This window comes from Lepidochelys kempii, chromosome 1 (genome assembly GCF_965140265.1).
Source record: "Lepidochelys kempii isolate rLepKem1 chromosome 1, rLepKem1.hap2, whole genome shotgun sequence".
Classification (NCBI taxonomy): domain Eukaryota; kingdom Metazoa; phylum Chordata; order Testudines; family Cheloniidae; genus Lepidochelys; species Lepidochelys kempii.
Window position 1 is genome coordinate 191,986,791 of NC_133256.1, and position 23,617 is coordinate 192,010,407.

Sequence of the window (23,617 nt, forward strand, 5' to 3'; positions counted from 1 at the left end):
GCATTATGATACAAGACAGATGAGTATCTTGTTAATTAAGTCGAAGCTCTAGAATGAGTGTTATGCTTTTATTTTATATATAATCATGAGTTTCCAATACTTGCTATTACTTAAATCTCTAGGCTTTGTTAAATAAACTTGTGTTTATAGTGAGATCAAATATATCTAAGTGCTGTGTATTGAGCATAGCAGTGATCGGAGGTGTAACTGGTAAGCTGGGGTGTATTGCTTCTTTGGGAACAGCAAATCTGTGAATACTGTGAGTGTCCAGTGGCTGGACACTTCAAGGAGATGCTTGGAGGACTCAAGGGAGCCTGTTACCTGTAGAGTAACAGCAGGGCTTGCAAGGCCTAGGAAGGGACTGCTTGTGTTGCCTGTAGCCAGTGGAGTTGAGGAGCTGACCCACAGTGGGCACAGACAAGGTTTCCTTGCACTAGGGGCAGGCAGTAGTGATGTGTCTCACAACCCTGGGTACCTCTGCAGGGTATCACAGGCAGACTGGTAGCCCCTGTGAATGCTTGAAACACATCAGAAAAGCTTTTGCCATCTCTGTTGGATTTTTAGAAGAGCTGGAATGCCACTAAATATAGCTTGCTACTACACAGTCCTTAATTCTCCAATTACTGATTATAGATCATTTATTATATAACAGTATTACAAACTTGCTGGCGGCCCAGTTGGATGGGTGTCTCTTACCATATTTATGAATTGTAATAACTTTGGCATTTCTCTATTCATTCAGATGTTCTTTCTATTACAGGCAACTTGCTTCATGACCCCCAGATTAGCTGTAAACCTCAGACAGTTAGTCTAAGTTATCAGAATCTGATACTTGGCCAGAGCAAATATTTAACCTCTTCCTTCTATTTTATGAGGTTTCTTAATAAGTGGTTAAAAGGCACGGGGGTGGGGTGTGTTAGTAGTCTAAGCCTTGGATATGAAATCCCTAGACCCTCTAGATTTACAAGTTTATCATCCTAGTAGAGTCAACTCAACCCTTCTGATGTAGCTAAATAGAGTTCTGTGCAGTTTACTGTATAGGAATCCTTCAGATTCAAACTTAAAACCAAGATCCTGTTTGTTCTGCATAGCCCCTGAACGAGCCCATGGTACTCTTGCTAAGAGTGAGGGTTCACCGTTAGTGTTCCTTGCCAAAATTTCCCCTCCCCGCATTGCTAAGCAGTGGCAGAGTGCAACTGGGGTCAAGGGGAAAGTAAGGGGTCATTGGTAGTGCTTGCCTATCCAATGGGTGTACTCCACTGCCATAACCTCCCAGGGGGAGGGGAGAGAAGGGAGAGTAAGGGAGAAGCAAACGTGCCCCACGTTCACCCCACGGGGTGGCTCCTGTCCCATGGCACTGGCCCCAGCTCCCAATTCTGTGTGTTGTGACCTAACCCGTAGGGTTATAGCACCCTTCAGGTTTGGCCCGGCTGCCCCTGTATCATGACACAGGGGCAGCCAGACCAAAGTGAGTGCTGTTGTGACATAGTGCATGAGGTCACAGCACTGTGCATGAGGTCACAGCACCGTGCCTGCGGTGGGCCCCATTGCCCTGCCCAGAGTGGGAGGTGGGGCCCAGCCCCGTGGGGCAGGCTTGCTCACCAGTCTGTTTGAAAATTCATATCCTGGCTGCATGGGGTTACCAAATCGAAACTGAAAAAACAGGACAGGGGGTGGAGGGTAATAGGCGCTTGTATAAGAAAAAGTCCCCAAAAACTGGACTGTCCCTTTAAAAACAGGACACCTGGTCACACTAGGCTGCCCCTCCTGTCAATTGCGTAATAGGTTTGAAGAGGCCCCACACCGGGGTGAAAGTGAGCCGGTAGGGGCCGGTACTGCCTACCGGTAAGAACCCGCACCAGCCCACATGGAAGCGTTGCCGCGGCCTGCCCTGTCGGTGCCCGTGCTGGTGGGGTCCGTACCGGCCGGGCCACCGCCCGGGGGAGGGGGAGCAGCGACGTTAAAGCGCTGCCGCGGCAAAGGACCCTGCAGCCCTTTAACGTTCCTGCCCCTTTAGGCCCCCCCGGCGGGCGGGAGGGAGGGGAGGTAAAAAGAGAGCAGCTGCCCTGGGGCCGGCGATTTAAAAGGGCCTGGGGCTCCGGACGCCGCTGCCGCTACAGCAGCAATGGCATCATAGAATCATAGAATATCAGGGTTGGAAGGGACCCCAGAAGGTCATCTAGTCCAACCCCCTGCTCAAAGCAGGACCAATTCCCAGTTAAATCATCCCAGCCAGGGCTTTGTCAAGCCTGACCTTAAAAACCTCTAAGGAAGTAGATTCTACCACCTCCCTAGGTAACGCATTCCAGTGTTTCACCACCCTCTTAGTGAAAAAGTTTTTCCTAATATCCAATCTAAACCTCCCCCACTGCAACTTGAGACCATTACTCCTCGTTCTGTCATCTGCTACCATTGAGAACAGTCTAGAGCCATCCTCTTTGGAACCCCCTTTCAGGTAGTTGAAAGCAGCTATCAAATCCCCCCTCATTCTTCTCTTCTGCAGGCTAAACAATCCCAGCTCCCTCAGCCTCTCCTCATAACTCATGTGTTCCAGTCCCCTAATCATTTTTGTTGCCCTTCGCTGGACTCTCTCCAATTTATCCACATCCTTCTTGAAGTGTGGGGCCCAAAACTGGACACAGTACTCCAGATGAGGCCTCACCAATGTCGAATAGAGGGGAACGATCACGTCCCTCGATCTGCTCGCTATGCCCCTACTTATACATCCCAAAATGCCATTGGCCTTCTTGGCAACAAGGGCACACTGCTGACTCGTATCCAGCTTCTCGTCCACTGTCACCCCTAGGTCCTTTTCCGCAGAACTGCTGCCTAGCCATTCGGTCCCTAGTCTGTAGCTGTGCATTGGGTTCTTCCGTCCTAAGTGCAGGACCCTGCACTTATCCTTATTGAACCTCATCAGATTTCTTTTGGCCCAATCCTCCAATTTGTCTAGGTCTTTCTGTATCCTATCCCTCCCCTCCAGCGTATCTACCACTCCTCCCAGTTTAGTATCCTCCGCAAATTTGCTGAGAGTGCAATCTACACCATCCTCCAGATCATTTATGAAGATATTGAACAAAACTGGCCCCAGGACCGACCCTTGGGGTACTCCACTTGATACCGGCTGCCAACTAGATATGGAGCCATTGATCACTACCCGTTGAGCCTGACAATCTAGCCAGCTTTCTACCCACCTTGTAGTGCATTCATCCAGCCCATACTTCCTTAACTTGCTGACAAGAATACTGTGGGAGACTGTGTCAAAAGCTTTGCTAAAGTCAAGAAACAATACATCCACTGCTTTCCCTTCATCCACAGAACCAGTAATCTCATCATAAAAGGCGATTAGATTAGTCAGGCATGACCTTCTCTTGGTGAATCCATGCTGGCTGTTCCTGATCACTTTCCTCTCATGCAAGTGCTTCAGGATTGATTCTTTGAGGACCTGCTCCATGATTTTTCCAGGGACTGAAGTGAGGCTGACTGGCCTGTAGTTCCCAGGATCCTCCTTCTTCCCTTTTTTAAAGATTGGCACTACATTAGCCTTTTTCCAGTCATCCGGGACTTCCCCGGTTCGCCACGAGTTTTCAAAGATAATGGCCAATGGCTCTGCAATCACAGCCGCCAATTCCTTCAGCACTCTCGGATGCAACTCGTCCGGCCCCATGGACTTGTGCACGTCCAGCTTTTCTAAATAGTCCCTAACCACCTCTATCTCCACAGAGGGCTGGCCATCTCTTCCCCATTTTGTGATGCCCTGCGCAGCAGTCTGGGAGCTGACCTTGTTAGTGAAAACAGAGGCAAAAAAAGCATTGAGTACATTAGCTTTTTCCACATCCTCTGTCACTAGGTTGCCTCCCTCATTCAGTAAGGGGCCCACACATTCCTTGGCTTTCTTCTTGTTGCCAACATACCTGAAGAAACCCTTCTTGTTACTCTTGACATCTCTGGCTAGCTGCAGCTCCAGGTGCGATTTGGCCCTCCTGATAACATTCCTACATGCCCGAGCAATATTTTTATACTCTTCCCTGGTCATATGTCCAACCTTCCACTTCTTGTAAGCTTCTTGTAAGCATCCGGAGCCCCGGGCCCTTTAAATCAACACAAGAGCCCCGAATGGCGTGGGCCAGCCAGACTGTAGCTGGGGGATGCTGACACCCCCCCAGCCCCGCCCCTTCCACCCAGGGCCCCGCCCCTTCCAGGGGCCAGAGCCGCCCCGCCCCGTACCGGTAAGTGGCCTCGGTTACTTTCACCCGTGCACCACACCTACACCTAACCACACCAGGCCTGGAAGGCAGTGGGACAGTCGCCGTCCCTGTTAGTTCTGCCACTGCTATTAAGCAGTGTGCTTTGTGCTAATTGGTTGGCCCACCCCCTCCCTCAGTTGTCTGCATTTCAGTGGCACTGCTTTTACGTGGTTAATAAACTGCTTTGGGATAGAAGGCACTATTCTAATTCTCAAATTATTACTAATGTACACAGCTTTGATAGTACTGGTCGCATAGAAACATCAGCCCTCACATCTAACCTGCTTTATGTTCATTCCGATTCAGTGCAAACCTGAGTCTCAGCCCTGTTAAAATCAGTTGTGCATTCGCAACATCGGAATGACTGTTTAAAGTACTTGCAAATAAATAAATTAGGAAGAATTATTTGAATGGCCATTGGGAGGGCAACGTTTAGAGCTTTTAAACTAATTCTGAGGATTCTCAACACTATTCTAGATACAAAAGGATAATGTTCTTGTTAAACTCCTGGTGCTAGAATATTACCTAATTATCGTTTCATAATGTCATAATTCCTTTAGTGCCCCATTTTTTTTGTCCAGGCCACCGAGCTCTGGTGAGTGACTAACGAGAACAGCCGCCAGCAACTGCACACAGCTGACATTCTAAAGCAATATCCTGTCATAAAAGGATGAAAATAAATTGCCCCGTTCCTTATGAGATGCAACTACTACTGAACAAACCCCATTTAAATACCTCATCAGCCTTGCCAGCTGCACACTAATGTCTTCTCATTACATCCAGAGCAAGAGCTTTCCCTTTTGCATTTAGTGTGATTAATCTGTCAAATTATGTGCATAGAAATGCCTCACATAATCTGGTTTTGATACAGATGCCACACAAAATCCTGAAAGATTGTGTATCATTCCCTTCAGCAGAACCACCATATAATTCAACTAAGATAATTAACTGGAAGTAAATAGTGCTCCTATTTAGCCTTTCAGTATTAACCTTTGTTTAGTAACTAATTATTTAATTTCCTTCTCTCCACCCAATTTTTTTTTTTTGTGGTTTCCAACCCAAAACATGCCGAATTTGGTCACTTCAATTTAATTTTGCTGGGAGTTTTTAAAGATATTTGAAAGCCAACTCAAAACATAACTCCCCTGTCTCCAGTTTTAATGTCTGCTTTCTTCAATGCTGTTTAGAGCTGAACAGTTCTCGGGGGAGCAGGGGAAAATGTCCACCACTAATGCCACACACATTGAGGAGTCTCCACTGACTCACTTGAGGAACTCCCTCAACACATGATCTGTTGACCGTCTCTGTGGGGCTTTTAACCCTGTTATTATAGTGAGTAAAGGACTGGGCCTGGGAATGAAAGCTCCTTCTCTAGCATGGCAGCACAACGCATGTTGAAACCTGCTCTAAGAGGCAAAGGTTGCTTAAAGGAGGTGATGTACGTGGAGCAGTGGAACAGAACTCTGCTCAGTATAGGGATATTTAATAAAAATCAGGAAGTTGCCTAATAAGGGTAACCGCTTAGACCAGTTTCACTGGACTAGTTACAGTGCTAGCAAGTCCACATTTTTTTTAAGTTTTATTCAAATGCAAGCTTCTGGTGTTATTGTAGGGTCTATGTTGTGACAGTGCATTGAGAAAAATTGCATAGGAACTGAACAGTAAAAACTGGACCCAAGAAATAAGTTTTTGGTATGTGAAGTTGCTCATCTGTACTAGAACTAGATGTTGCTGTTTTTGTTTTGTTTTGTCTGTTTTATTGGTTAGTTTTTTTGTGGGTGGGGAAGGGAGAAGCTGGGTGTTTTAGGTCAGGGATCCATTTTATCTGAATTCCCATGTTTATTTTGTGCAACTGTCTTAAATAAAGGGGTTTGGTCTTCATTATCTCTAGAGTTCAGCATTCATGAAAGTAGCTATGCTGACGTTCCGGTTTAGCACAGTAGAGCTGCATCTTTGTCACCTTAAAGGAGTGTCATGCTCTCTGTGGGTTGCCACCTCCTGCCTTTAGCATGATGAAGTCTTCTCTGTGCCTGTCATGGATCAGCTCCCTGAAACCGCCAGTTCTCTCTGTATTGGTAATGATAGGCACACACCAACCCTGCAGTGTCCAGCCCCTTATCCACAGAACACTTACAGAATTAAGTGACCTGCAATTCCCAAGGGAACAGTACGCACCAGCTTGTAAGATTCAACTCAGGACCATCACTGTGCTTAACACCACAGCACCTAGACATATTTGTCTTGAAAACAAGAATAAGTTCATAATCAAAGAACAAAGACCCAAGTGCTAGTGAGTAAGAATTTTGGAAACAAATGGTTACATGTAAAACAAAATCATAACACACTTTCTAGAGACTAAACTTAACTAACAGGTTAACCTCCCACTTGAAGCTTATCTCACCCAAAGTTCATGCCATCTTTTCAACCAAGCCTAGCTGAGATCCCTATTTCCATCAAGCAAACTCACTGTCCTTTTACTTCCTAAGTGAAGGGAGCCTTGGTACCTTTTTTGCCCCAAAATATAGTAGAGTAAACCTTTGATCTGCACCCCCAGATAGGGATCCCCCTCTCCTGCTGTTTCTCTCTTCATGTTAGTGTCTTTCTGAAGTTCCCATCAGCTCTTCAGTAGCATTTAACAGAAAATGCTAATAGTTGCCCATTCTGAAAGAGACAATACTCAGTGTACATGTAAACAGACGGCTGAACACCTCTTGTCTGACAGAAACCCTGTTTTTCGTCTTTGCTGGTGACCAGTCCTGAGAAACAAGCTATAAGAAAGATCATATTTTCAGGATATCTATTTAATTCCTTACACAACATTCATAAATGCGTTCTGCGATGGTATTGACGACCAGTGTGACACCAGCTTTTGAGATCTCACATGGCACACATTGGGGAACTAGACTGTAGATGCAGACCCAAGAGATCTTTGTAACTCCTCTGAACTCCCTTGCCAGTTGGCATTAAGAGGTTCTTGGGTTACAGAGAGGCTGGTGCACAGCTCCTATGAATTTTTTTTCTTCTCTCCACTACTTCTCTGCAATTATACAGGCCTGGGCCCATGGCCTCCCAAGAAGTTAACTGGAAACAAATTATAGTCATTGTAGGATTTTTGCCTAATTTTCTAGTGCTCTTTCCTAAAGTTGTACCCATGCTTACAGCTGTGACCAGAGTAGTCAAAAAAAAAAAAAAAAAAAGTCCCAGTGGTTAGTGAGTGATAATGGGCTCCCTGTTGTCCATGTCCTAAATAGAAAAAACAGCTTAACTCTCCCATGGAGCCTCAGAGTTAGCACAGCAAGTTAATTTTATATAAGCACTGAATCCCCACTCCTGTTTGGAGTCTCGTCAGAACAGTTCTATTTTTTGTTAATCAAGCTCTGATACTTTAAAAAACCTCAAACAAAAACAAAATACCCCAAGCCTGCAATATAGTAAATATACAGAAAACGCTCACACTGCCTCTCAGTCACCAGACCAGACTGGTAGAGACAAAATCTATCTTTTGAGAGACTGTTAGGTTCGGTGATCTGTGTAAAATGTATTCTCAGCCCAGGTCCTAGTGGGCAGATCCCCACATTGCCAAAGTCCTGTCAAGGAACCCACTAAATACAGACAGGGTTTAGGACTTGGGGGGAAATTTTGTATTGCTACTTTCTTCCTTGTATCTGTTCCAGAGATCAATACTCCAGCTGTTTTCAATATACAAAAAAGCAATTCTGTATATGCTTTGTTAAAATGACCTTTTATTGTGCATTAGTAGATGCTTGCTCTGAGACCTCTGTGTGTGTGTGTGTGTGTGTGTGTGTGTGTGTGTGTCTGTCCACTGTAACATAGTATCTGAAGTAGGGAGGGGGCCTTCGCTCTATTTAAATATACCATCCATCTCCCAGGCTATCAAGCAGGCAACTTTCACCAACACTGAGTTCACTTAGCAAACTGTTAAGAATCAGAATTTAGGAATAACTTCAGGGTTTTTTTTCTTTTAAATGCACCAGAAGTGCATTACTAGGAGCATTAGTGAATCACAATTGGCTCTAATTCACTTAATATATAAACCCTTTACCACCTACTGTGTGCTGGGCCACAGATATTCACAGAGTGCCTACTGTACCATGTGAAAGTTGCATAGACTTTGAAGAGGTACATCACGCAAGCATTTGGGCAGTAACTTGAACAGCTCTAGGGCAGCAAAGGAGTTGATTATCACAGCTATATTTAAAAAACACACACACATAACGCAGTGTGCATGCAATACCCACAGAACTGTCTGATTCAGCATATGTCACCACTGCATATCTGGTGTTACCATTCCTTAATGTACAACTGCCAGGCGGTCGGATATTGTGGTGTTGAGCATGGTATACGAACCTATTAGGAGTAGAATAAAATAGAAAGTACCCTTTAATGGGGGAAGCTGTGTATATTTAAAGTGATCGCTGAAGATTGTGGCTGCTGAACTGTAGTGAGGTGGTGTACCCTCTCTCAGAGACTAACGGGGAGGAACCACTCTTCACCCCCTGGTGGGCGGAGCCAGGCAAACCATGCCCCTGCACCAGAATCAGAGGGGCAGGACAGGAAGTTTAAATGGTGGGCCTACAGCTCAGTTGTGAGCGAGCCAGAAGAGGGAGCAGATGTCCCTCACCTGCTGTCGAGCTCTCTGCTGGAGGCCGAGCTCTACAGCATCAAGGACTCAGAGAAGGTGCCGGGACTACTGGCTGACCAGTACCTAGAGGAGCTACTGGGACTGCTGCTCGCCATGGACCCCAGGGAGACAGAGGAACCCCAAAACACACATGTACACTTTGAAGGGATAGTAGGAAGTAGTCCAGGGACACCAGACGGTCCAGTTGTGTTGCCAGAGTCTAGGTCAGCGTGTTTTGGAGGGATTCTCGCTGACCCAGTGGCAGAACCCTCCGCCGCTGTCAGGGCCCTGGTCTGGGTCACCTGATGGAGTAAAGCAGGCCTGCATCCTCCTACCTCTCTTCCACGCCCCCTCTTTTGGGGGCTGGCAGCCTACTCACCCAAGGCCCACAGTCCTACTCACAGAGCCCTTAGACTGCTTATTACTTTGCCCTGCCCAAGGGGCCAGAGCCTTTAGACTGTTAATTCCCCTGTTGAGCATTGCACTTACAGGCACAACGTAGTGAGGTGGCATGTCCTCTCTCTGAAACTGATGGGGAGGAATGTCCACGGACCTCTACACTTGAGCGAGAACATGAATAGCTCCCCGACCCCTGAAGTAAGGGGTTTTGCTGTGCTACCAACCCACGATGAGCTCAAAATGACACAATGGAGGTAGACAACCTGATTAAGTGGTGGACAGAGAGGCAGCAGCAGGCAGCCCAGCTAGAGTACTGCGTCTGGTTTTGGGACCCTCACGACAGAAAGGATGTGGAAAAATTGGAGAGAGTCCAGTGGAGGGCAAATAAAATGATCGGGGGGGGGGGGAGGCACATGACTTAGGAGGACAAGCTGAGGGAACTGGACTTCTTTAGTCTGCAGAATAGAAGAGTGAGGGGGGATTTGATTGCAACCTTCAACTACCTGAAGGGGGGTTCCAAAGAGGAAAGAGCTAGGCTGTTCTCAGTGGTGGCAGATGATAGAACAAGGAGCAATGGTCCCAAGTTGCAGTTGGGGAGGTCTAAGTTAGATATTAGGAAAAACTATTTCACTAGGAGGGTGGTGAAACACTGGAATGGGTTACCTAGGGAGGTGATGGAATCTCCATCCTTAGAGGTTTTTAAGGCCCGGCTTGACAAAAGCCCTGGCTGGGATGATTTAGTTGGGGTTTGTCCTGCTTTGAGCAGAGGGTTGGACTAGATGTCCTCCTGAGGTCTCCTCCAACCCTAATCTTCTATGATTCCAACAAAGCAGCAGCTAGTGCAGCAATTGGGAGCAAGCAGCAGCTGGTGGCCGAGGGGCTGGGGGGCCCAACAGCAAGAACAGCAGCTACAGTGCTTCCAGAACCTTGCAGCCCTGCTGCCCAATCCCACCGGCTCCCCTCCTGGAGAAGTAACAACCCCGGATGCCCCAGCGATGCCTGTGCTGCTCACGAAGATGAGGCCCGAGGATTACCCAGAAGCCTTCTTGGTGATTTTAGAATAGGTTGCCTCAGCACCCAGGTGGAACCCAGACCAGGGGGCCACCCTCTTAGCTCCCTACCAGTGAGGGACAGCCCAGGCAGCCTATCATGGGCTACCAAATGACAAGGCCTGAAACTATGGGTGAGTAAAGGTGGCCATACTCGATACCTTGGACATTACCACAGAGACCTTTTGGGATGTGTGGAAGGCTTCTCTGGTCCCCCTACCAGTGGTCAGGATCCCCTTTGAGAGGGTTGCAGTGGACCTGGTCCAGGTTCTGCTATATTCTAGTGATTATGGATTACGTCACCCGCTTCCCCAAGCCCATCCCACTAAGGAACGCCACCACTCAAACTATCGTGGTGGAAGTTTTGAAGGTCTTCATCTGGGTGGGCTTGCCCCGAGAGATGCTTACTGACCAGGGAGCAAATTTTTCATCCCAGCAACTCCACCAGGTCTGCAGGCTCCTGGGATCAAGAAGCTGCAGACTTCGGTCTATCACCCCCAAACTGATGGGCTGGTCGAGCAGTTCAACAGAATGCTGAAGGACATGCTCTGCAAGTTTCTACCCAGGGGCCTGCACCAGTGGGACCAATTAATCCCACCTTTGCAGCTCACCATGAGGGAGGTGCCATAATCCTCCACAAAGTTCTCACCCTTCAAACTGCTGTATGGTTGCTAGCCCCTGGATCTGCTCAACCTAATGCGGGAAACCTCGGAACAGACACTGTTGCAGGGCTAGGGCCTTCTACAATATATGCTACAGTTACAGGATGCCTGGCTCGTGCCAGAGACCTGGCAAGGGAGAGCTTCCAGGCTGCCCAGGGGGACACAGGTGAGAACATACAACAAGGGAGCCTGGACACAGGCCTTTGAACCCAGTGATTGGGTTCTCCTTTTACTTCCCTTGGAGGTGTCAAAACTCCTAGCCCAATAGCAGGGGCCATATGAGGTAATTCGCCAGATGGGATCCGTCACCTATGAAATCCGGCAACCTGATCGACGGACGAAGTGATAGCTATAACATGTCAATCTCCTGAAGCTGTGGCGCGAATGGGAAAGGCTACTGATTGCTCCATACCTCCCAAACTGGACCTGGGTCCCCAGGTCCCTGGGACCGCTGATTCCAAAAAGCCCCTACTCAGAGACACCCTCACATAGGAGCAGCAAAAGCAGGCCCTATGCCTGTTGAAGGCATTTCCCAGGACCTTCACGGCTTTACCAGGCCAAACCACCCTCGTCGGGCACACCATCCTGACAAAACCAGGAGAGGTAATCCATGAGGTGATGTGACCCCTCCCGCGTTGAATGTGGGAGGTGCTAGAGAGGGAGGTCCAGGTGATTGTGGACCTAAGGGTTATTGAATGGTCACAGAGCAAGTAGCACAACCCCCTAGTGCTCATCCCAAAGCTGGAAAGGACCCTTTGCTTCTGCATCAATTTTCAGAAGGTCAATGCCTTCTTCAAATTCGATGCCTACCCAATGCCCCAGATTGACAAGCTGCTCAATTGACTGGGAGAGGCCCAGTACACCCTCGATCTCATCAAGAGTTATTGGCAAATCCTGCTTGATCCAGGATCAAGGGAAAAAAGAGCCTTTGTCACCTCAAGCAGACTCTATCAATTCATCTTGATGCCCTTTGGCCTTCATGGCACCCCTGAAACCTTCCAGCGACTAATGGGTCGCCTACTCCAGCCCCACGCTGAGTACGCCACCGCTTATCTCGACAACGTTGTGGTATAAAGTCATCACTGGGAGGACTGTCTAAAGCACGTAGCAACTGTTCTGAGGGCTCTCCCCAAGGAGACGGATAAATACTAAATACTAAAAATAGGGGTGGGGTGAGGTGAGAGGTAATAGGCGCTGATATAAATACTACCATGGGATGATGCTTAAGGGATAGATACTCAAGAAATGCTCATTTACTTAAGGCTATCCCTGACAAAAGCATCTCTATCCCTCCCTTCCTCTAGTACACTTGCTGCTCAGGCTAAGATGTGGCTGAAGGTCTTTGCAGGTCTTTTAGTTTTTGCTGGTGAGGCATGATTAGCTACGTTGGTTTCAGTCTCACGGTTAGCCAACCTTTTCATCTTGGCCTGACAGCCCATCATTACTTAGGGAGTGGGTGGATGTGCACATGACAAATCAGCACATTCTATATCAGCATCCTCTAGCCCAGCATGCTAACAGATTAGCTAATAAACTTTCTCAACTGATGACACTTCAAAAAAAAGTCAGAGAAACACCCATGGAACCAGAGTACAGGAAAGACACAGATGTGATACCATTCTCTCTCTCTCTCTCTATTTTATTTTGGTTTTTGGAGAGAGGGAAGAAAGTAGATCCTGGTAATAACTGCTGAGTAAGCCTAAAGTTTATCTGTTGTTCTATGAGAAATAAGCAGCATGAACTTCTCAAAAAACAACAGTGCCAGACACATCGGATCACTTTCTTAACAGAATTATACAATTAGAGGAAAAAGGTCATGCACTCAGTATAATAAATCTGGGTTTCAGTAAAGCATTTTATAAATTGTTTCATGAAATCACACTTGAAAAATCAAAATTCAAACTGGTGTGAACAGGATACTGCCATGGAGACTGGTCATTGTCCAAAGAATCTTATACAAGAGGTTTTGCTATATGACATATCAAATTCTGGAGAGGTGTCCAATGTCATATTGTTAGGTTTGGTATCAGGCTTGGTCTTAACACCTTCATGCAATGGCTGGCAAATTTCACTGACAATCTGTTTATCCCCTAACAATGAATGAAGAATCTATCTTTATATGATTATTGGAAGGGTGTAAGTGCTAAGCACCATATTCTTATCTATATTACACCAGTAAAAATAATTCCACTGAGTTAATAGAAAAGCCCCTACCACTACAAGACACAGATCCAGGTAGCTCAGTCGCACCTTTTGGGCTTGCCTCTTCCTGGACCAGAAAAGAATTCACACCATATTGGAGTAAGGGTCTGGCTTAGCCAGTCAGGACAGATCTAACCTTGCAACCCTTGGCTGTGGCCAGCTTGGCAAGGTTAAAAAAAATTTCTGAGCACCTTGATCTCATTAATAGTTAGCTGTGATTCCCAGATGTCTTAATTGACTCATGTGTTATCTGCCTTCAAGCAGCTGAATTACAGACCAGAGACAGAAGGTACATTTTCACAACTCTTGGTGTGCTTGCCTCTCACATTTTATATATTTGTTTCTTTTTGGAGAAGGAACAGGAAAGGATTTTAATAGACCATAAGAACTGAGAGCCACCACCTACAAGAACAATTTCTATCATTTAAAACTTTCAAGCAAGGATTGTTCTCTTTAAACACTTGAACATTGTCCTCTATTTTCTCCCTTTGTACAGTCTTTTTAAAGAGTTATTATTCATGAACATTATTGTTTCATGTGAGCACCAAATAAGGGTTTTAGCATCTATTAATTGCAAAGTCCTCAACAGTCCAAATGCCTCTTAATGTTCTGGCAATAACTATAAGGTACAGATGATAACCTCTTAAATACCCAGGCAGTCCTTACAATACTGTCTCTCTTTTATTATTAACATGAATATCGGCCAGACCCTTCAAAGGGATATAATTCAGACCCTAGAGGAAGGTCACAAGAAAATTACCCAACTGTGAATTTTTGATATGTGATTGAGATATGACTGGAGTAAATTCTCCTTCAAATTCTGCTTCACTTTCTCCATCTTCAGCACTACTCCATATTATAGAAACTACCAAACTGGCTCAGATCTGTTGACCATCTAATCTTGTGTCCCATCTCTGAAAGTGGCCAACATTCCATGCTGCAGAGGAGGAGCAAAAACTGGTGCAGTAGGTGTGCCATACTGTCTGGAGTGAGCAAGAATACCAACCTCAGGGCAGATCATTACAAAGCAGGGCACAAATCCCACACCGATTGTGAGTTCTATCATTTGATTTCACAACCAAGTAACAAGTGTAAACTCCTCAGGCACTATACAGTCTTAACTTAGAGCCACAGACAGTCCCCTTGAGCATTCTGATCTATCTTGCCACCCAGGCAAGCTTAACTCTGTGATAGATTGTCTCTTTTACACAAAAGATCACAAAATATTCAGGTTACTCCAAGTCCCAAAGGACCAGTCACTTACCCCAGGTCAATTTGCACCCTAGATCTCACACCAAAGACATGGCTTGTAGCCAATCCTGTAACAAGCTAACTAAAGGTTTGTTAACTAGGAAAAAGAAGTGAGAGTTATTTACAAGGTTAAAGCAGGTAAGCATACGCACGCAAATGAGACACAATCTTAAATTCAAAAGTTAACAGAAGCTTCTATAATAAACAAGCTTTTATGTCGTTTGGGGCTAACCCAAGCCAAGCAGCTTGGGGATCTCTTGCTAATGTTTACAAATCTTTGTCCCTCAGAGTCCAGACAGCATAAAGAGACCCTAATGTCTTCTGGTCACCTCAGGGATTTATTATCTCCACCTCCATAGAGCCCAAGCTGATAGGACAAGCACTTCAGCACATGGGTGGGTGGTGGGGGAGAATCAACAAAGTCTTTGTTCCACAGTGGGCCATTGTGGAACAATGGTCCTTCCTGATAGCCAGGAGATAGTACCTCCTCTGGAAAACCAGCGTTTTGCATTAGGTGAAGTTTTTTTTCTATTTGGTTAGTTAACATAGTTTCAGAACAAACATTTTACAGTTACGGAGCAAAGACTGAAGTATTACCTTGTATAGCATGGGCTACAGATATAGTAAGTAGGATTAATACATGCAGCATCCTACAAGCATTTCATAAAGTCTAAACACTTCACACATTCTTTTTACACTAATATCTATTTGAACTATACTAACCCACAGGTAAGCCAGACTGGTTTCCAGCTATGCACTTGTTAGTGTTCAGTGAGGCCTGGGCCATTGGCATCGTCTGTCAGCGTCACAAGGCGGATGTTGGCTATTGTCTCCCAGGAAGGTTTCCTCCTAATCCCTAATAAGAAGAGACTGGTTTAAATTCTGAAGCATGAGGTTTTTATAGCCGTTCCAAAATTTGTTAGCTGGAGTCAAAGAGAGATTGGAAATTTTTATATGGATAAACAATATCCAGCATTATAGTTAAGCTAAAGTCTTGGCCCCAATGTCCTGTAACAATGACCTCCCACCAAGAGATCAAGTCCCTGCCCTTTTTCCCCGCCCCCAAAGTGAAATTGCCTCTCAATCTCCCACTTGTGTCCCCAGAGCTCCAAAATCTTGCAATTGCTAGCCTACTTGGCAGTGGTGGTGTTTATGCACTCTGGCAGGCTCTGGTCCTGTCATTCGCTGCTGGGGCAATGCTCAAAGCCTTCTGTGTTGTGTCATGACTACTGTTCCTTTATAAGTAGGCAGCAATCAGAAAACGAACGGGTTCTGGATCTCTGGGGGACTTGAGTGGTGCCACAGCAGGTAAACAGCAGGATGGTGGGACAAAGTTTTATTTACTTATGTTCTTTTTAAGAATTCATTGAGGGGGAGAAGGGAAGATACCTGCCCCAACGCTGTTTTGCTGGTGGACTTTACTACACGAACACCACAGGGAGCAGGTCTGCTGGGTATGAAGATGTCATTTTTCAGTCACTTTTTCAAAGCAGATACACATTTTAATGAGTGCCATTTTGGATCATTAGTACCAGACATGCTGCTGGAATCCCTCTTTGGGGCATGGAAGTATACTGAGAAGCCATTTTCTGTATTCCATTCCAGACAATGTCAATATCAGCTGCTTAGCACAGAGCTTCCCCATGGCTCACATGAGAGGTTATGATATGTGCTAAGGCTCTTTTCCATATTGCTTTAGACAGAGCTCATGTATTATCCTTTTTAAATGCCATGGAAGATTTTCACAGCAAGGTGCTTTATAAATGAGCTTATATTATATTGTATTAGATGACCTGCTTATGCCAGATTGCTGCCAGAATGAAAGCAGACTTTACTTGTTAAACACTATTTTTTTTAAATCTTCTTTAGGATGGATTTATAGACTTTTTGGAGTTTATAGCTGCAATAAATTTGGTTATACGAGGGAAAATCGACCAAAAACTGAAATGGTATTTTAAGCTGTATGATGCTGATGGCAACGGAACCATTGACAAAAAAGAACTCCTAAGCATATTCATGGTAAGCAAGTTATATACAGTAGCAAGTTCATTTAACATAGCAAATTGCCTTTGGTGGAGTGATTTGCCCTGTAGCATAAATGATTCAACTACCGTTTACCAAATGTTTCTGGTTGGAAATGTTCTCGCCATTGTTTATACTTGTTGAGGTACATGTATCTGAGTATTATATTTCAAGCCTCATCGTACAGGTGTATCGCTTGAGTCAAAGAGAAATACTATAAATCAGTTACTTACTGTGGAGAGATTATTTTGGTAAACTACACTATACAGAAGAACAGACCTGTACCAGCATAATGAATAGAGCTCATCAACATTTTCATAGAACAATGGCCTCTTCTCAAACTAAACTTTTTACACACAAAAAATGATGCTATCGCAATTTCCCAATTTTTGTTAAATTTTCCACAATATCAACTTTTATTGAAATAATATTCAAAACCGTTACATTGGTTTAAAAACCCAATTATCGGTAAGCAAATGCAGTTTTGGTAAATTTAATGACATTTTGTGGAAGAATCTCAAAACTATTGTGATATCATTTTTGTAAAAATTCAGAAAATTTCATGGAACCAAACAATTTCAAAATTATTTGCAAAATCATTTCCCCATTCAACCAACTCTGATTCACAATAATTTGCATTTAAATAGTTCCTTTCAATTAAAATGCCTGAAGGTGCTTTGAAAACTTATGGAACTGTCTTAAAAACAAATCAAAAGTATAGGAGCACTCTTTACAAACAGGTAGGACAAGTTTCTTTCTCCAAAGAGCATACAATATAAATGAAGACTCAACATGAGTCTTCTCCTGATTCATTGGTGCTGCCACTTAGTGGCTGGTATCTTTCAGAAGAGCTGAGACTCTTTTAAGGGCTACTACCAGAAAGGGGAGATGTGGTAGCTTGGTTAGCCATATGTTGGCAAGATGAAACTTGCTGGAGCTCATACTTCTGAGCTGCTCTGAAGAGAGGGAGAGGAGAGGCTGGCAGGCCCAGATTACTCACTGGTTCCATGTTGAACCTTACGCTTCTCTAATAGAGGTGTTACACCTCTTGTGTGCTGGGGAAACTAAGGTGCAGACTCTGTGAGTTGGCCTTTATCTAACCAGGGAAATTGCAATGGTTTAAATTAAACTCATTTTTAAACTGAGAGTTAAAGACAGCGCAGCCCCAGGTGTGGACATTCTTATTTCAGTTTGAATGTCTTACTTTAGCTTAACAATCCAGTTGCCAATTGATGTAACATAAACCAAAATAAATCACTTATGCCAAATAAGATTGATGCAAACCAGTATGTGGACAGCTTAACTATACCACTCACTTTGTGCAACAATAACCAAAGTCTTCGTTACACAGGAAAGCCGAACCAGTGTAAACCTAAGATGTGAATGTAAACTGATAAAGTCCTGCTCCCTTGCTGTAACCACTAAACCACACTTAACTGTGATAGGGTGTACTACTTTCTACCCAAAGCTTCAGTAGGTTCATGTAGAATGCTAAAAATGGATGTAATTTGGAGTAAGATCAGATGAACGCAGACTAACTCATGTAGCTATTCTTAAAGACTGGCTATTAATTAAAGTATTGCCCATAAAATAGCTCAGGGCAAGGACAGTCATGGTCAGATTCCCACAGCAGATGCTGGATACGATACACTTTAAATTTTACATATTAAGATAAAAGTAATAATAAACTCCTGATTTTTCTGTACCATTAGGAGTGTAGCAATATATATATCCATAGCTGGTTATATCACACAGCTAATTTGTTGAGCATATATATTTAATGAGTCTGTTGGCATCCTTTACTATGAAAGATAGGCTTCCTGATCCATACTTGGTGGCTTTAGCCCCTTGATACAGAGGCCCACCTTTTTGATTGATAGCATTTTACTTAGCCTGAGGTGTTGACTTGTCATCTCTGTGGCTGGATTGAATCTTGGGTGGCAGTGATTAGAGAGGAACACTAATCTTTCTACTTCATGATCAGCAAATATTTGTGCAATTACTTTTTTTTTGTTTGCAAAAATATTCATAGAAAACAAGTCTCACACATACTCCTGTGACTGCATGCAAATTTATGGGCATTTTGAAATGCCTGAGTCCTCTTTGCCTCTTCATAAGTGCCATCCAGTCAGTGAAGAAATGTACATGACCAATCACAAACAAATGATAATAGCTAATTGTTACAAATAACCCATACACTGAAATATGTTCAGATACAATGCTTGGGATTTTTAGATTTTATTATTATTTATAAATTTGCAGGAGTCAGTTGGGTTAAAATGTTCAACAAAATCTCTTTGGAGATGATTTAGGATGACCAGAAGTCCCAGTTGTATAGGGACAGCCCCAATATTTGGGGCTTTGTCTTATATCAGCGCCTATTACCTCTCACCTCACCCCACCCCTATTTTTCATATGTGCCAGCTGGTTACCCTATTTAGGAACAGAAAAAAACGGCTAAAATCATAGCCTCAGTTCTCTTCTACCAGTGGATCAACAGCAACAGTAGTAACTTTAAGGCCTGATTCAGCAGATCCCTTATGCATTTGCTAAGTGCATTGTGGAACTGGAGTCTTAGGCATTATTAGTCAGCAATACTTCTACATCACGTCACAACTGGCACTAAATGACAATCTTAGCAGAGAAGACTGTGACCGAATGGGACACCAATTTGCATTTTCACTCCTAGAAGTAAGTCCCTCCACCAACAAGAAAGTGGTAGAGACGCGTCTGTTTAACTCAGCCAGAGGATAAGTAAAGGCCTTCAATATCCAGTCTGACATTTATTTGTGATTACTGAAAAAAATACATTTTTTTCAACAGAAAAGTTACATACATTTTCTCACCATGTTCATTGCACTGTGTAAAAAATAGTTGTTTTTAAAATTGCACGGAACAGTATGCATCGTCCAAACCCATAGAATTCTCTAGGGCAGGATACATGTGCTGCTGTAGAATCTAAAGTGTGTTTCAGAACTGAGGTGTCACATGGTTTGAGAAGACCTTTTTAATGGTATGTAAATTAAGTCTATAATCCTTCAGGCTCTGTTATGATAATTAAATTTCCAATCCTCATGACTGAAGATTTACTTGAATTCATAGCTGTTTCTTTTAGTGGCTCAAGTGGATTGGTGTGCTGATATGTCACAGCCAAGTGCCTTAGTTGCTGCCACGCAGTTTCTTAGTTTGAGGGAGCAAACCCTGAAAACGCTTCCTTTATTTGTGTTTTCAGGCTATCCAGGCTATTAATGGCAACCAGAGTATGACTCCTGAAGAGTTCACAAACATGGTATTTCAGAAGATAGATGTAAACAATGATGGTAAGAGTCTGTACCTCTTCACTTGACTTTGTCATTGTTTTTTCTGGGAGAAATATGGGGAATATTGAATATATATTGTGACAGAGTCGGGCCAGATAGCTACAGGAGAGTAATAGAAGGCAGATATATTAGCCCCAGGTTAAGTAGGTCCCTTTTCCCTGGGTAAGGTAACAGGGAAGGTTCCAGAACAATCAGGAACCTTCTGGAGACAATTAAGACAGGCTGATTAGAACACCTGCAGCCAATCAAGAAGCTGTTAGAATAAATTAAGGCAGGCTAATCAGGGCACCTGGGTTTAAAAAGGAGCTCACTTCAGTTTGTGGTGCGTGTGAGGAGCTGGGAGTAAGAGGCACTAGGAGCTGAGAGTGAGAACACGGACTGTTGGAGGACTGAGGAGTACAAGCATTATCAGACACCAGGAGGTAGGTCCTATGGTGAGAATAAAGACGGTGTTGGGAGGAAGCCATGGGGAAGTAGCCCAGGGAGTTGTAGCTGTCGCACAGCTGTTCCAGGCGGCACTCTAGACAGCTGCATTCCACAGGGCCCTGGGCTGGAACCTGGAGTAGAGGGCAGGCCTGGGTTCCCCCCAAACCTCCCAACTCCTGGTCAGACACAGGAGTCGTCGACCTGGACTATGAGTTCAGAAAAACGGCCAAGCTGAGGGCTGCCGTGAAGCTCCAAGGCGAGCAAATCCGCCAATAAGCGCAAGACCCACCAAGGTAGAGGAGGAACTTTGTCACAATATGTACAAAAATATTGAAGTGATGAGTAGTAGTAGGCCTGATTCTTCTCTCATTTACATGCATGATTTAAACTGTTGTATCAACTAGAGTATCATCAGGCCCATTGACTTTCATGGAAGTAATGGCTGTAGGGTCCCCATATTATTTTTTTCTAAAATGCTATGCATCACAGGACAACATGGAATTAAAAATGCATTTGGAAACTAAAATCTTGATCCACCATTTGGAGTTGGGGCAAATGTTTATAATATGAAGTTGTCAAACCTCTTCGTTATCTGGGCCACATCTTAATAGTGTCTTGTAGTCACATCTCCTGCCAGTGGTGATCATGAAGACCACATCTCCCTCCCATTCGCAATCACATAACATCTGTGTGACTATTACCACAATTGCTTACAAATCAGCAATATTAGGAAAATACTGTATAGCAAAGTCATGCCTTATCAGGTTTTTATTGTATAGCTATTGGTACCTAACGTTTACTTTCTAAAATAACCTGTGTGCAGTATATACGATCATAAATAGTATCCCCTTGGATGCACTTTTCCTGTCACTTGGCTCATCTTTTGTTAGAACTCAGATTCCAGGCTCCAAATGTCAATGTTCTGGACTCTACAATCAATCATATTGTTATGCTTAATTTTGTTTCTGTTTTGAATGTCTATTCATTACAAAAAATATGTATTTGAGCTAGACCTGCAACTAAAAATATAATATCACTAGCCTGTTTCTATCAGTCAGGTGGCATGATGTGAATTCGAATGTGCTCTCGGGCAACCGCTCCTCATGATGCCCCCATGTTCCCTCCAAGGTTAGTCCCTTCTCAGACAGTGACAATGAATAAGCTGTAAGGGAACAGGGTTCCCCCAGCTTGAGAAGAGGAGCCATCTCTTTCCCGCCCCTCCCACCCCCCGATTTTAGCCAAGAAGGGAAGCTGTGCTCTCCCTGCATTTAATCCCTGTAGGACACAGAGAAATGTTGAATGATGCCTTTCCTCATATTAAAATAGGAATAATCCATGGTTGTGGGTTGATAATGAAAGCAGTTCTTATGCAGGCAAAACTCCTATTGAGTTGAGTGAGAGTTAAGCGTATGATTGCCTGGACTGACTGGCCCTCTGGAGTCCCAACCAGTGGGGATCTCTTGATGTAACCCCCTATTCCCTCCCTCCCTCCTACTTATAATTAAAATATTCTCACCTTCAAATAGTTGAGTGTTCATACAACTGTTATAAACTTGGACAGGTTGCCTGGCGGTGGGGAGGAGGTAGTTCAGGGCAAACTGGTTGGGGGCAGAGAGAGGATTGATTTGAGCAGGCCAGTATGAAGGATGGGAAGTGCAGAAAGAGGGGAAAAGATGTAGCAGGTAGTGTGAAAAGGCAACAGCCAAAGGGTCCCACCTTGTAGAATACCCAAGCCAAGGGCAGGCTACAGGCAAGGGGATGAGAGGTAGCAGAAGTGTCTGGGACTGAAAAGGGGATCAACCCAGAGGAAGTGGGGCAGCATGAAAGAAGCCCAGGATACTGGCTCAGCTCCCATTTCACACATTGAATATATAATGATGTTGTGATGTACGGAGGAGGAGTGAAGACCATGCACAGGACTCCAACCCTCTGCCTCCCTGAAAGGCCCCCTTCTAGTGTGAGGCCCCCTGAATGGCAGTTTCTGCAGCCTGCCAGACCATGTTCTGCCAATGGGGGCCTTTTCACTTGATCATCAGCTTATTCATGAGGCTACCCAATAATACAATGTAGACTATTCATGTAAGACAAGGGTGGAAATGCTCTTTGCAGACTGTAGTATACTGAATATTTACCTTTATATACGGTTCTAGAGCAGACACTGACTAACTAAACTGCATCAACACACCTGAGACTGGCCTTTGACTTTGTTGCGGAAGGCTATGAGGGGAAATTTGATGTTTCTCCTGTTCCTGGTAGAAGGTGTACATTGGTTTTCAAAGATGTGTTTTAACTTCCAAGGCTTTATAGGATTATGGGGTCCCCCAAACAGCAGAGCTCCAAGTGACCACTTCTGTTGCTTATAAGGATTTTCCTGATGAGATCACTAAGCACCACTGGGTTCTTTTACTGCACATGATAATGCAGTGGGTTCACTGTAGTGTGGCTATCTGAATACACAGTAAGAGTTATAACACAATGGACAGCATAATTCAGGATTCTGTTGCTTTAAAATCTAATGCCAACTGGTCAATTTTCAACAGTAGGGCTAGGGAGAGTAAATGAAGTGTAATCACGGAATTTTCAAAAAAGCCTAAGTGTTAGGAGCACGGGTCCCATTGAAAGTCAGTGAAACTTGTGGTCCCAAATCACTGGGAAAATCCTACACTGAATTCTTAAAATTCATTCCTATATTTCTGTTGTTAATGAAACTAATTTATGTACCAATTGGACTGTAATCAGTAACCCATAGCAAAAAGAATCTGTAAATAACATTGAAACCATACCAGGATTCGAGCCTAGTATTTTGGAGGAGGTGCTCCAGTGTTTCTGCTGATAGACAATCAGACTAAAAGTAAACTGTTTCTTCTGAGTTCTGATAGTTGCATCTCAACACTGTCTTTAAGTAATTCTGGTGTTCAGCACAGACTCTGGAAATCTGGAGCACTTCACATGAGTCTGTCATTATCTAATCAGCATTTGTGCTCTGAGTATCCAGTTACAACACAGGCTTCAAATACATCAGGACTAATTACTACAGCTGAAAATAGACGTCGCTGTGCAGCCGGCTAACTGTAAACACCATAGTTTGGAGGAGCTTGCCTGCATAAGTGTTATTATTTCCTTTATAGGGCTATGTGGTTAAGTTTCGCCTTTATGCAGCTTTCGCTAGTGGCCTTTTTCCACCCAGGAAATGCAGAGCATTCACAGCTGCCGTTGACTTCAGTGAGAGTTGTGGTTGATTAGCTCCTCTGTTAACAGACAAAAACTACCTATGATCTGATTTTCAGAGTTTGAAATAAAACAGGCAGGGTAGGCAATGCCAGTTCCATACTCCCAGTGATCTTTGTTCAGATCTTGAGTGAGACAGAACCGGAAAATAACAAGGGACCCAACTCAC

General features: G+C 44.3%; 1 protein-coding gene across 1 annotated transcript in view; it reads left to right on the forward strand.

Annotated features, from left to right (window-relative positions):
- GUCA1C (guanylate cyclase activator 1C) overlaps positions 1–23,617 on the forward strand; it is a 45,678-nt gene that overhangs the window by 20,335 nt on the left and 1,726 nt on the right. The window contains exons 2-3 of the mRNA XM_073306162.1: positions 16,322–16,471; positions 19,707–19,794. Coding sequence (XP_073162263.1) covers positions 16,322–16,471; positions 19,707–19,794 — 238 coding nt within the window. The remainder of the gene's footprint in view (positions 1–16,321; positions 16,472–19,706; positions 19,795–23,617) is intronic.